The following is a 13,476-nucleotide window of genomic DNA, read 5'->3' on the forward strand; positions in this document are numbered from 1 at the left end:
AAGTTTTAACTCCATCAAATAACATTGCAAAATCACATAAAAATTATGATTTGTGATTTCACGTTTAAATTTTGTTTTGTTAGAAATCTATTTGATAAAGTAGACGTTTATATACCAACATAATCGTCTAGGTAATTAAATTAGACATCCACATAACAAAATAGCATGTTATATATATTTTTAAAAATCACATATTCGATAATAATTAAATAAAAGTTATTAAAAAATTAAAAATCAATATACTATTTAATGGCGATCAAAAACATCATTATTTGTTTTTAAATTTCATCGTCAAATCTTGCCATCTACCTAATTTAACCACACAAAAACATCATCAAATTATTCCTGTATAATACCAAATTAAACTCTTTTGTCCAAAACAATTTCAAAAAAGAAAACTCTGTGGAATAAGAAACGGGCAAAGAGGGGCCAGAAGTTTAGCCACGTCAGCTACAAGAGAGTGCCACATCATCACCATAAGCCTCTCCCACCTGTACGGATCCCTCCCAATATAAATTGGAACCAAACTCTCTCCTCAGAAAAAACCTTCTCATTACACTTGCATGTGCAACGACCCGACCCTATACCCGACCCGGCCCACATTTTAAACCCATTTTAGCCTTTTCTGTTTCCGCCGCCGACTGATCGGAATAATCGATCAAAGAGAGAACAACTGAATCTTCGCCGGATACTACGCCGATGACGATTGCGGCAGCGCCAGCACGCCAGACAGATCGATCAGCCACTGGTTTCAACCCTGCTTACGTCACGACGGCGAAGGCGGTGAGCGTTCCGGTTCAAGTTCCTCCGGCGACTGTGGTTTCCGAAGGATTAGGTAAAGATGCGTTGATCTCATGGTTCAGAGGAGAATTCGCTGCGGCAAACGCGATAATCGACGCGATGTGCTCGCATCTAAGGATAGCTGAAGAAGCGGTATCTGGATCGGAGTACGAAGCTGTATTCGCGGCGATCCATCGCCGTCGTCTGAATTGGATCCCTGTTCTTCAGATGCAGAAGTATCATTCCATCGCTGAAGTAGCGATCGAGCTTCAGAAAGTGGCGGCTAAGAAAGCGGAGGATCTGAAACAGAAGAAAACAGAGGAGGAGGCGGAGGAAGATCTGAAAGAGGTGGTGGCGACGGAGGAAGAGGAAGTGAAGAAAGAGTGTTTTAACGGCGAGAAAGTAACGGAGAATGACGTAAACGGAGATGTAGAAGACGTTGAAGATGATTCACCAACTAGTGATATCACTGATTCAGGTAAGTAAAAAAAAACTTCACAATTCTCAAAAGAAGTATATTTTTTTCTTGGATCCAGAATTTTCTATATAGTTTTACCAGAAACAATGATAGGTTTTCTCATATAATTATTGTTCTTTTGTTCATTTGAAAAAGCATATTCTTTGAAAGTTTGGTCATTTGATTCTTCTCTGTTCACTGTGTAAACTGGCTCTCTGTGGTTGGTGACGATTTTTTTTAAAAAACTTCATTACAATTATGAGAATGAGTTGAAAATAGTTGTTTTTTTTTGTATATATATATATATATATTTCTTGTTAAAGAAGAAAATAACAATATTTTATATTTTAGAATATATTTCTCAGACTAATTCAAGTTTCAAGATTTAAGTACGTGTTTCCCTCTACTGGATCCGAGATGTATTCTAAACAATTTTGACTTTTAATTCTTAATTAGTATTACTACTATTTTTATTTAAATTGTTTTCTTTATATATATATCAATCGTGAGATTTTGTTGCATCATTATGCCAGAGATTCGATTTTTAGAAATAATTTTACCAAATTAACCTGATTCTTTCTAAAAAAAGAAATCTTTATTTTTTATGTTCCACACTAATCAAATGACTAACACAGCCTGGTATTTTTAATACCATGTTTGGAAACTTTTTAGTTATATATTTTTGTAATAAAAAAATAATATATAGTTAAAGACGAATATTTCGCTGAAAACTAAGAAATTAATTTATGTTAGTTACTTTTAACGTGTGTGAAAAGATAATATATTATAAATTTATATGACTAAGTATAATTTATTAATATATTTTGTTGCCGGCTTTATAGTTGGTTTATAATTTTTTATTTCTTCACTTAACTTTGATCTTTTACACGAAACTAATTTTTTAGGACAAAATAATTGTAACGTAACTATTAGTGTTACTTTAGTTATGCAAAGTACGTACATATTAAAACAGGGTTCGAATCATAAAATCAGACCTTATTACTATATTAAAAGAATAAAAAATTAACACAAACTTTCATGAAAATTCGTACAAAAGTACAAATCTATTGTAGTTGTGTTGAAAAAGCATATAATCTGAAAAAGTTTCTCTGACTTCTAACAATGTAAAAATGGACCAAAAACGTCATAACGATGTCGTTTGGAATTAAAAGATTACAGTAGTAGGATTCCTATTCTCAATGTGGTTGTGTGTGTTAGTGGTAGTAGTAGTAGGCAACAATTTTGTTGTCTTGTGCTCTAGTTGATGTAACTGTTAAACGCATCAAAGGTATCAATCTCACATTGATTCGCGTGTGATGATTTTATTGCAATTTTTATTCTTTCTTCTTCGAATGGTGAGCTCATAGCAGCCGTTGGATTTAATTAAAACTTGAGTCGTCATCAATTATGGTCCCCACGATTCTCCGTGCCGCCCTTTAACTTTTCTCTTCTCGTCCCGAATGTTCGAATCCCTCACGACTCACGCGCACATTTTGGCTTTTTGCTTTTTGTTCACGGCCATAAAAATAAGTCAGAACTCTATAAAGGTTTTTTTTATTTGGTATAGATCTTTTTACCAGTCTAGTGAGTTTTTCTTCGTGATGTGTGGTATTTAATTTACTCGTGTTGAAAGTCGCATGTTTAGGTAAAGACACGTGGACGAACACAGTAGACTTTGTAGTCTTGTCTTGATGTCTTCTACATTGAAAGTCTCTGACTTTCTCTGATACATTTTACAAGGAAACTATTAGTAGTTCTTTAGAATGGTCCATGAGAATCAAATATCACATTTACTGTCATTACTTTAGTCGATGTGTTTCTCACTAAAGCCAAAGATTCGAAGCTCACATTAATTAATTGATTAAAAACACTAATTCAACTAATTTTTTTTGTAGTTAAGTATGAACAAAAACTTGAATAATTTTATGGTTTTTGTTACATAGGTTCTCATCAGGATGTTCACCAAACTGTTGTTGCGGATACTGCACATCAGATTATATGCCATAGCCATGAAGATTGTGATGCACGTTCATGTGAGATCAAACCTATCAAAGGTTTCCAAGCTAAAGAACAAGTCAAAGGCCACACTGTGAGTAGTGTGATAAGTTCGATTTGAGAGACATACATATGCATATGGTTATTGATAAATTAATGTTGTGGTGATATAGGTGAATGTTGTGAAAGGACTAAAGCTGTATGAAGAGTTACTTAAAGAAGATGAGATATCTAAATTGTTAGACTTTGTGGCAGAACTACGAGAAGCTGGCATAAACGGGAAGCTTGCAGGTGACTGACTTTGTCTTACGCTAAACACATTATAGGCTTTAAGAGTTTTCCGGTGCTTATACAAGATGAATGCAGGTGAGAGCTTTATACTGTTCAACAAACAGATTAAAGGGAACAAGAGAGAGCTGATTCAGCTTGGTGTCCCCATCTTTGGTCATGTCAAGGCGGATGAAAACTCTAACGACACCAACAACTCTGGTAAGGAATCGCTTGATCCGCAAGTTTCAGTCTAAATGGTTTGATCCATGTGGATGGCTTTGACCGATTAGAGTTTTTGTTGGTTTGTAGTTAACATCGAGCCAATTCCACCACTTCTTGAGAGTGTCATTGATCACTTTGTCACATGGAGACTCATCCCAGAATACAAGAGACCTAACGGCTGTGTCATCAACTTCTTTGAAGAGGTATATACATCTCCATGGATCACCATTCCTTTATGTTTCCGCTTTTCTTTAACCTTCGAGATTGCCACTCTTTTTCAGGGTGAATACTCACAGCCTTTCCTCAAACCACCTCACTTAGAACAACCAATCTCCACTCTTGTCCTCTCTGAATCAACAATGGCCTATGGACGCATTCTCTCAAGTGACAACGAAGGCAACTTCAGAGGACCTTTGACACTCTCTCTCAAACAAGGGTAAAAATAATATCAAAAACCTCTTTCTTTAACTCCAAGAAAAAGGTCGGTTTCGCTTCATTAACATTGTTTGACCTGATCTTTATAGATCTTTGTTGGTGATGAGAGGGAACAGTGCAGACATGGCAAGACATGTAATGTGTCCATCACAAAACAAAAGAGTAAGCATCACATTCTTTCGTATTCGACCTGACACATATCATAACCATTCACAACCCAACAGTCCTCGCAACGACGGTGTCATGACAATGTGGCAACCCTACCAAATGACACCAACTCCATTCCTCAATGGTTATGATCATTCAATTGACATGATGCCAAAACTTGGAGTCCTACGTCCTCCAATGGTCATGATGGCACCACCACCGGTTCAACCAATGATATTACCAAGTCCCAATGTGATGGGAACCGGTGGTGGTACCGGTGTTTTCTTACCATGGGCCTCTGTTAATAGCTCAAGAAAACATGTGAAGCATTTGCCTCCACGCGCGCAGAAGAAGCGATTACTTCCGCTTCCTCCTGCTGCTTCTTCTTCTCCAGCTGGAGGATCCACCTCTGAGCCTGTGATCACTGTAGGTTAATCCTATTCGACTTCTTCAGCAAAAAGAAAAAAAAACTTGGAATTGGTCTTTTTCTAAGCAATGCTCTGTTTCTTCTCTGTTCTGTTTCTTTTTTTGTTCTTTCAAATTCAGTTTAGGTTAACTCAGGTTTTATAGATAGAATTAAGTTTGTTACATCCCCCGAGGCATGTGTTTTCTACTTTGTGTACGATTTTATTATCAGTATATTCTCAAAATGTTACCTTTCATTGCTAGTTTTCAAACAAAATCAGATTATAGCACAACATCATCTCTTCAAAGCCACATTAAGCTTTTAGTGATTTCCATGTCGTTGTATTCCTTCACCTTTTACCAAAAAAAAAAAAAAAAAATTTTGTATTTTTGGTTACTTTTTTTCAAGATTGTTGAATTTTTTTATCTTTCACGTTTGTTGACAAAGAACAATAGATAAAATCTCTTTCAAAAATAGCAAAATTGAGAGAAAGATAAGCAAAATAATAGGTCATTAGTTAACACATTATGAGGAAACTTTCGTTACAAAAAAAGTCCCAAGTTGACATCACCTTCTCTATTCAGACTCTCTCTTTCTCTATTCACTCTTCATCAGTCTCCATTGATACAATGATAAGTGTGATCATCGAGAATCAGAGTGGCTCATCGTTCACCATTGATGTTTCTTTCTGGGACACAGTGTTAATGATTAAACGGAAGATCGAGATGACTCAAGGGACCCCTGTTTCCAAGCAAATACTTATCTTCAAACGCAAGGTACTTCAAGACCATCTTAATATGTTTGGATGCCAGATACGTCACAACTCTCGTATCCTTCTCTCCATCTCTCCTGACGATAACCCTACTCAGAACCAAGTGCCTCAAACCAACCAATCTCCATCAACACCATCAAATCCTATTCATGAGTTCGTTAACAATCAAGATTCTCCATTATCGCCACAATCAAGTGCTTTGACTATGGAAAAGTTCAGTAAGAATCAACAAGATCGGCCTCCATTAATGAGAGTGGTGGCGAAGAGAATCGACAATGGATCATCACGACCATCATATTCACTTGATGAGTTACTTGCCCCTCGAGATTCGTCGACTGTGGCGGTTGGGAGCATAAGAAACAGGGATCAAGAGGTTAAAAACAGAGAATCTTCGCCGTCAGACTCAGTCGAAGAGGTCATTAACTTTACAGACTCGCCTGCGATGAAGATGATAGTAATGTTGCAGCCATATGGATATACCAGGATGATTCAAGTAGAGGTTACAGCAGATGATAACGTTGAAGAACTGAGGAAAGAGCTGGTTAAGATGCAAGAGAGGGGTGAGTTAAATCTGCCTCAAGGAATGTATTACTTAATACACAAGCATAAGCAGGCTGTATTACACGAAGATCAGTCATTCTTGACCAACGGTGTTGCTTACGGTGATACGATTCAGATTTCCCAAGGATATGTTAAACTCACAAGTGGTTGAACGTTTGATCACTAATCGATCTTAAACTCTTTTTCTTATTGGTTTTAGTCTTTCTTCAAGTTTTCTTGCTTTTTCCAAAGTTCACAGGTTTCTGAAATATCCTAACACATGTAATACCAATATGAGCTGAAAGAAGAGAAATAAGTTCTTGTTGAGTTACTATAAGCTCTGTGTACATTCTAATTCACATTTCTTTTACTACTTCAATGTATCACTAGTACAAAGATCAAATGTTGAATCTATAGATGTTTATAGAAGAGATGATTTCATTACATAGTGAGAATCACAATATATATACAAGAGTGAGTAGCTAGGGTACATCAACGTAATGAATGAGAGTATATACGACTTTACATATGTGTATCCATGACAGTAGCAATCTAGGATATCAATCATATCCTCAATACGCCCCCACAAGATGGAGGGACTTTGATGACTCCAATCTTGCGAGAGAAGTTCTGAAAAGCGACGCGGGACAGAGGCTTTGTAAGAGTGTCTGCTAATTGATCATGAGTGGAGACATGGACAACACGAAGTGCACCAGATTGAACTTGGTTACGGATGAAGTGATAATCCAACGCGATATGTTTCATCCGAGAATGAAACACCGGATTGGCACATAGATAAGTTGCTCCCACATTGTCACAATAGATGACCGGTGGATGTGACAATTGAATACCAAGTTCTGTCAATAAGGAACAAATCCATTGTAGCTCAGATGAAGTGTTTGCCACTGACCTGTATTCAGCTTCGGTAGATGAGCGCACAACACCTTTCTGCTTTTTAGAGGACCAAGAGATGGGATGATGACCGAGATAAACAATGTAGCCATTAGTGGAGACATAGTCATCGGTATCGCCGGCCCAATCCGCATCAGAGTATGCGTGTAATGATAATGTGTTGCCTTTCTTAAGAAATATGCCATGATCCGGAGTTCCAGCTAAGTATCGCAGAACACGTTTCAGGGCATTCCAATGGTCATCTGTCGGCATATGCATATATTGTGACAGACGGTTGACCGCATAAGAGAGATCAGGACGAGTGAATGCTAGATATTGTAAACTGCCCACTATGCCTCTGTATTCTGTCGGGTCAGGCAGTTTGGTACCGGAGTGCAATGTCAACTTTGGTGATGTTGCCATTGGTGTTGCGACCGGCTTCGCGGTTAGCATATTGGTGCGAGCGAGAAGATCAAGTGTGTACCGACGTTGGCTGAGGTGAAGACCTTGTGGGACTCGTTTTGCTTCAATACCCAGAAAATAATGTAGATCCTCATGTTCTTTGACAGAAAAACGCTGAGACAATGCATCGAGAGTATGTTTTAACAAGACCGTGTCATTCCCTGTGATCAATATGTCGTCAACATAGACAAGCATATAGATAATTGATCGACCTCGTTGCAACACAAAAAGTGACGTATCTGAGATGGAATTCACAAAACCCACCGTTAGTAAATAAGTCCGAAGTTCAACATACCATGCTCTAGGAGCTTGTTTCAGCCCGTAAATAGCTTTCCTGAGGCGGCAGACATAATCAGGACGATCTTTATCAACAAAACCCGGTGGTTGCGACATGTATACTTCGTCGGTAAGTGTACCCTGTAGAAATGCATTATTGACATCCAATTGACGGATAGGCCAAGATCGATCAACAGCCACACCCAAGACGATACGAATGGAAGTTGATTTGATTACAGGACTAAAGGTTTCCGCATAATCAAGACCCGGTCTTTGATTGTAACCTTTGGCGACAAGCCTTGCCTTATACCGATTTAGTGAGCCATCCGAATTGAATTTCTTAGTGAATATCCAACGACAACCAACGATCGTGACAGATGGTGGTGGAGGCGGTACAAGATCCCATGTATGATTGCCGATTTGAGCATTTATTTCTGATCCCATTGCTTGTCTCCAACGATCATCTTTCATTGCCTGTATCGCTGTGCGTGGTTCTGAATTTGCAGCCAGTGACGTGGCGTAAGAGTACTTTTGGTTGGGTTTTCTAATGCCATCCTTTGCCCTTGTAGCCATTGAATGAGTATTGACCGGAGCTTGAGCGTTGACTTGAATAATTGGTGGAGCAGGTAACACAGGAGGTAACGGAGGCGTAGAGGTTGATGAGGAGGACGGCGAGTTTGGTTCAGAGATACTCGTCGAAGGTGTTGGTATGTGGGGTGATGAGATTGGGCTTTGTGGTAATGGGCTATTTTGATTTGGGCTATTTGGACTTGGGCTGTTTGGATTTGGGTTATTTAAAATTGGGCTATTTGAATTTGAGTTTTGTGTTTGATGTGGCTGGGCCGTGGGTTGCGGCCCATTATGACTTGGAGCAGTGGGCTCAGAGGAAGAGGGAGAAGAAATCGAAGAGGAAGGTAAGTTAGAAGACGATACCTGAGTGGTGCATAGTGGAGACGGCGACGACGGTGGACGAGGCGACGTATCAAGGTGAGGACCCAAACACGGGGGAGCCGGCAAAACTAACGGTGTTGTGGGTAGAGTTGTATGAGATGGCCAATTCGGAGCTGAATCAGAACGCTGTTCTTGTGACGTGGATACACCAAAATTTGTTGTAGAGAAGGGAAAGCACCGTTCGTCAAACTGCACGTGCCGAGATGTGTAGAGTCTGCCAGTGGGAATGTGAAGACACAAGTAAGCACTTTGAGTAAGAGAATAACCCATGAATGCACATTGTTTTGATTTGTCTTCTAGCTTGTGACGATTGTACGGTCTTAACCATGGATAACAGGCACATCCAAAAACTTTGAGCTTCTCATAATTCGGCGGTTGTCCAAAAAGTTTCTGAAACGGCGATTGAAGCTGAAGTAGCGGTGTGGGAAGCCGATTTATAAGGTAAACTGCCACAGAAAAAGCATACGGCCAGTACGTCTTGGGAACAGAGGCATGAGAGAGTAAGGTGAGACCCATCTCAACTATGTGACGATGCTTTCTTTCTGATAGACCATTGTGTTCTGGAGTATGCGGTGGAGAGGTGAAATGAGAGATCCCGTGTTGCGATAAATAATCCCGTAAGACCACAAATTCGCCCCCATTATCTGAATAAAGTGTACCAATCCTTGTTTGAAAACGATTTTCCACAAGACTCTTGAAGATAATGAACGTATCTTTCACTTGAGATTTCTGTTTTAATGGATATAACCATGTATAACGGGTGAAATGATCAACAAAGATGACATAATAGCGATAATTATCAATAGAAAGAATTGGGGAACTCCACACATCCGAATAAATGTATTCCAATGGTTTAGACGAAGTGATTGTTGAATTTGAAAAAGGCACTTTATGACTTTTATTGATAAAACAATCTGAGCAAGAAAGAAGTTTATGAGAGGGGTTTAAAACTGGAAGTGAATGATTGGAAATAACTGAATTTAAAATCGCCAATGAAGGATGGCCGAGACGGGAATGCCATGAAGAATGAGTAGCTTTAGAGCATGGAGACGCAAACATAGATACCGCTTGAGACGATGCAATAGGCCACTCATACAACTCATCTTTAGTTTTGCCTTGGAGTAATGGGACCCCCGTGTTGAGATCCTTCACCTGAAAGGATGCAGGAAAGAATTCCACAGAGACACGATTAGTGTTGCATAAGCGATACACAGAGATTAAGTTTTTGTGTATATTTGGAACATATAGAACTTTGTTAAGATCTAGTGAGCGAGAACTAGTAGGTAGAGAGGCAGAACCAGTGTGTGTTATGGGAATTGTGGATCCATCGGCAATCATAACATCATCACCACCGGTGTAAGGTTGATGGAAAGACAGATTGTTGAAGTCCGACGTGATATGGTGGGTTGCTCCGCTGTCAAGAAGCCAGTTGTTGGCATTGTATGGAGAGTTGACAGCGAGATTGGCGCGGGGCTGCCATGGAGTGAACGGAGAAGTCGATTGCTGTTGATTGGTGGTTGATTGGAATTGATGAAGTTGAGGGCAGCGTTTGGCACTGTGTCCTTGCACGCTACATATTTGGCATCGGCCCAAGTAGGGTTTGGGCTGGCGATTATCGGATCGAGAGCCAGAAGACGATGGCTGCCAAGAGTTTGAGCGATTGTTGTTGTTGTTGTAGTTGCGGTTGTCTCCACGATTGTTCTGATTACGGTTGGTGTTGGTGTTGCGGTGAGTAACGACATTGGCAGTGATTGGTACGACCTCTGCCGAGTTCAAAGCAAGAAGTTTGCTCTCTCGATTTATCAGCCTCTCATGGATCTCTGTGAGAGACGGTGGGGTATCTTTGGCGGCAATTTGATCTATCACTGGTTTGTAATCATCAGGCAGATTTTCCAGCACACGTTCTACTTGCTCGTCATGGTCCATAGGTTTTCCAAGAAGCGCAAGTTGATCGAATCTAGTGATGAATCCTTGCATATAGTCATCGATGGTTTTGGCACCCTTCGTCCATTGCTTCAGCTACGTACGGAGTTGAGTGACATGACCATAGCTTGGATTCGCATAGATCTTGCGAAGTGTCTCCCAGATCTGAGCCGCTGTAGTGGCTCGAGATACCGCAGGTTGTACGGACATAGAGATGGCTCCAAGGATTGCACTGTAGATGAGCTTGTCTTGTCTTCTCCAGCGAGTGTAGTCGGGATTGACACGAGGAACCGCATCTGTGCCAATGGTTGCAGGCGGCATGGGTGTAGAGCCATCGAGAAAACCGGCGAGTTCATAGCCATCGAAGAGCGCATGAACCTGGCGGCTCCACATGAGGTAGTTAGTGCTGGTGAGTTTGGTAACGTTACTCATGTTCACGTTGAGGATGTTGGTGTTGACGAGAACGATTTCTTCAGCGTGAGTAGCCATTGAAGGAGAGAGAACGAAGAAAGAGGAAAAATTTTTTTTTAATTTTTTTTATTTTTTTATGGATCTAAGCTCTTGATACCATATAGATGTTTATAGAAGAGATGATTTCATTACATAGTGAGAATCACAATATATATACAAGAGTGAGTAGCTAGGGTACATCAACGTAATGAATGAGAATATATACGACTTTACATATGTGTATCCATGACAGTAGCAATCTAGGATATCAATCATATCCTCAATAGAATCTTTATTGACAAAACAGAGCAAAAGACAGTAAAGTTTCTTGCTTTATTCAAAAACTAAAACCAAAGAAAAATCACATTACTAATTTGCTTATAAACACTCTGCGACTAATAACCGTTGGATCATATCAGTAAGGAGAGAAATCGACGGTTAGAATTCTTTGACTAGTGATATTTAAGCCAAATCACGAAATTAGCAAACTCTCGTCACAAATCATCAGTTTCTCTTTCTCTCTTCCTCATTAGTCTCTCTCCACTGATCTTGAAACTACAACGATGAACGTGTACATCGATACTGAGACTGGCTCATCGTTCTCCATTACTATTGATTTCGGCGAAACAGTGTTAGAGATAAAAGAGAAGATCGAGAAGTCTCAAGGTATCCCTGTTTCGAAACAAATCCTTTACTTGGATGGCAAGGCTCTTGAAGATGATCTTCATAAGATTGATTACATGATCCTCTTCGAATCTCGTCTCCTTCTCCGCATCTCTCCTGATGCTGACCCTAATCAGAGCAACGAGCAAACCGAGCAATCAAAACAAATTGATGATAAGAAACAAGAGTTCTGTGGCATTCAAGATTCATCGGAGAGCAAAAAGATCACGAGGGTGATGGCGAGGAGAGTCCACAATATATATTCATCACTACCGGCTTATTCACTTGATGAGTTACTTGGCCCTAAATATTCAGCAACTGTGGCGGTTGGAGGCAGAACAAATCAAGTGGTTCAACCCACCGAGCAAGCTTCAACGTCAGGCACAGCCAAAGAGGTCCTTAGAGATTCAGATTCGCCTGTGGAAAAGAAGATCAAGACCAACCCGATGAAGTTTACAGTACATGTGAAGCCATATCAAGAAGATACCAGGATGATTCATGTAGAGGTTAACGCAGATGATAACGTCGAAGAACTGAGGAAAGAGCTGGTTAAGATGCAAGAGAGGGGTGAGTTAAATCTGCCTCACGAAGCGTTTCACTTGGTAAGCAGTGAGTTACCATTGACCGAAACTAAGTCATTCAAGTGGAACCGTGTTGCTGATGGCGATACAATTGAGATTATCCGTAGACTCGTGCCTTTTTGCAGTCTCCTCTTTTCTCATACCTAGTTTTTAGTCTTTCTTCAAGTTTTCTTGCTTTGTTCAAAGTTCATAGCTTTCTTCAAATATGCTAAGACATGTAAGTTCATAGCTTTCTTCTTGAGTTACATCTTTTCGAAATTAGCTCTGTACATTCTCTAGAAAACATTACGATCGGGTGGTCTAGTTCACATTTCTTTTGGTATTTTTCAATGTCTAGTTACAGCAACAAGTATGAAGATCAAATGTTGAATCTTTGTTGATAAAACAGGGCAGAAAGACAGTAAAGTCTCTTGCTTTACTCAAAAACTTAACCAAAAAAACAATCAAAATACTAATTGCGTCAAAACACTCTGCAACTAATGAACGATAACGTGAAAGAACTGAGAAACGAGTTGATGAAGATTGAAGAGGAAGGTGAGTAAAAGCTGCCTCAAGAAGGGTATTTTCTTATACACAAAAACAGAGTATTGAAAGAGAATCAGTCATTCTCTTGCTTTGTTCAAAGTTTGCTTTTGTTCCCTCTTAAAATATAAACAAAAAGCGTAGAAAGTTTTGGAAAACAAAAATCAAAAGAGGGAAAAAAATGGTGGTTCATATGAGATCGGACCAGCAGGCCATAGTGGTTCTGAGCGACGCTAAACCGTGATCCGTCCACTGCTGTAAGCGGGAAGTAGTCGCTGCTCTGTGAAGCCAGCCTCACGCATTACCCTCCGACTCTAGAACCTGCATGAGCCAAGCCTTCGCTCAACTCAACACTAATTACTCACAGCTTGGACTGGGCAGCTCAGAAACATGCCCACATCAGAACCGATCCGAGGAACCGAACCAGTGTCCCACCATCTTAATGTCCCCACATGGGTTACAAGCTATTGTTACTTAGCTCGACGTTGAATACATCGTTTCGTGTAATATATAAACAAACACAAAACGAGTAGATTGACCGATGTGGGACAAAAGACTCTGAAAATTAGTTTTGATTTGTGAATTTATCTTTTATGATGTGGGCCAAAGCCTTATTTTGAGTCCCATTATAGACTAACCAAAAGCCCAATAGTAATATTGAAGAGACAGATTTGAGATGGAAGAAGAGAGAAAGGGGCAAAGAAAGCAAATGCAAGAAGAAGAGTTATTATTT

General features: G+C 39.7%; 3 protein-coding genes and 1 pseudogene across 4 annotated transcripts; 3 read left to right on the plus strand and 1 right to left on the minus strand.

The window, feature by feature from the left end:
- The first annotated feature begins 354 nt into the window (after positions 1 to 354).
- AT4G02940 (oxidoreductase, 2OG-Fe(II) oxygenase family protein) lies at positions 355 to 5,080 on the plus strand. The gene is made up of 7 exons (NM_116528.6): positions 355 to 1,258; positions 3,181 to 3,326; positions 3,406 to 3,523; positions 3,599 to 3,721; positions 3,812 to 3,927; positions 4,006 to 4,160; positions 4,249 to 5,080. Exons 1-7 carry the CDS (start codon positions 700 to 702, stop codon positions 4,739 to 4,741), a joined length of 1,710 nt encoding a protein of 569 aa, NP_192203.1. The 5' UTR covers positions 355 to 699; the 3' UTR covers positions 4,742 to 5,080.
- Positions 5,081 to 5,239: 159 nt separating this feature from the next.
- AT4G02950 (Ubiquitin family protein) lies at positions 5,240 to 6,196 on the plus strand (the record flags this gene model as incomplete). Its single annotated transcript, NM_116529.1, has 1 exon — positions 5,240 to 6,196. The coding sequence occupies one exon, from the start codon at positions 5,240 to 5,242 to the stop codon at positions 6,194 to 6,196; it is 957 nt and encodes a 318-aa protein (NP_192204.1).
- A 392-nt stretch (positions 6,197 to 6,588) lies between these two features.
- RE2 lies at positions 6,589 to 11,025 on the minus strand (annotated as a pseudogene; the record flags this gene model as incomplete). Its single annotated transcript has 1 exon — positions 6,589 to 11,025.
- A 515-nt stretch (positions 11,026 to 11,540) lies between these two features.
- AT7SL-1 (7SL RNA1) lies at positions 11,541 to 13,221 on the plus strand (the record flags this gene model as incomplete). Its single annotated transcript, NM_116531.1, has 2 exons — positions 11,541 to 12,242; positions 13,111 to 13,221. 2 exons carry the CDS (start codon positions 11,541 to 11,543, stop codon positions 13,219 to 13,221), a joined length of 813 nt encoding a protein of 270 aa, NP_192206.1.
- Between the last annotated feature and the right edge of the window lie 255 nt (positions 13,222 to 13,476).

This window comes from Arabidopsis thaliana, chromosome 4 (assembly GCF_000001735.4).
Source record: "Arabidopsis thaliana chromosome 4, partial sequence".
Lineage (NCBI taxonomy): Eukaryota > Viridiplantae > Streptophyta > Magnoliopsida > Brassicales > Brassicaceae > Arabidopsis > Arabidopsis thaliana.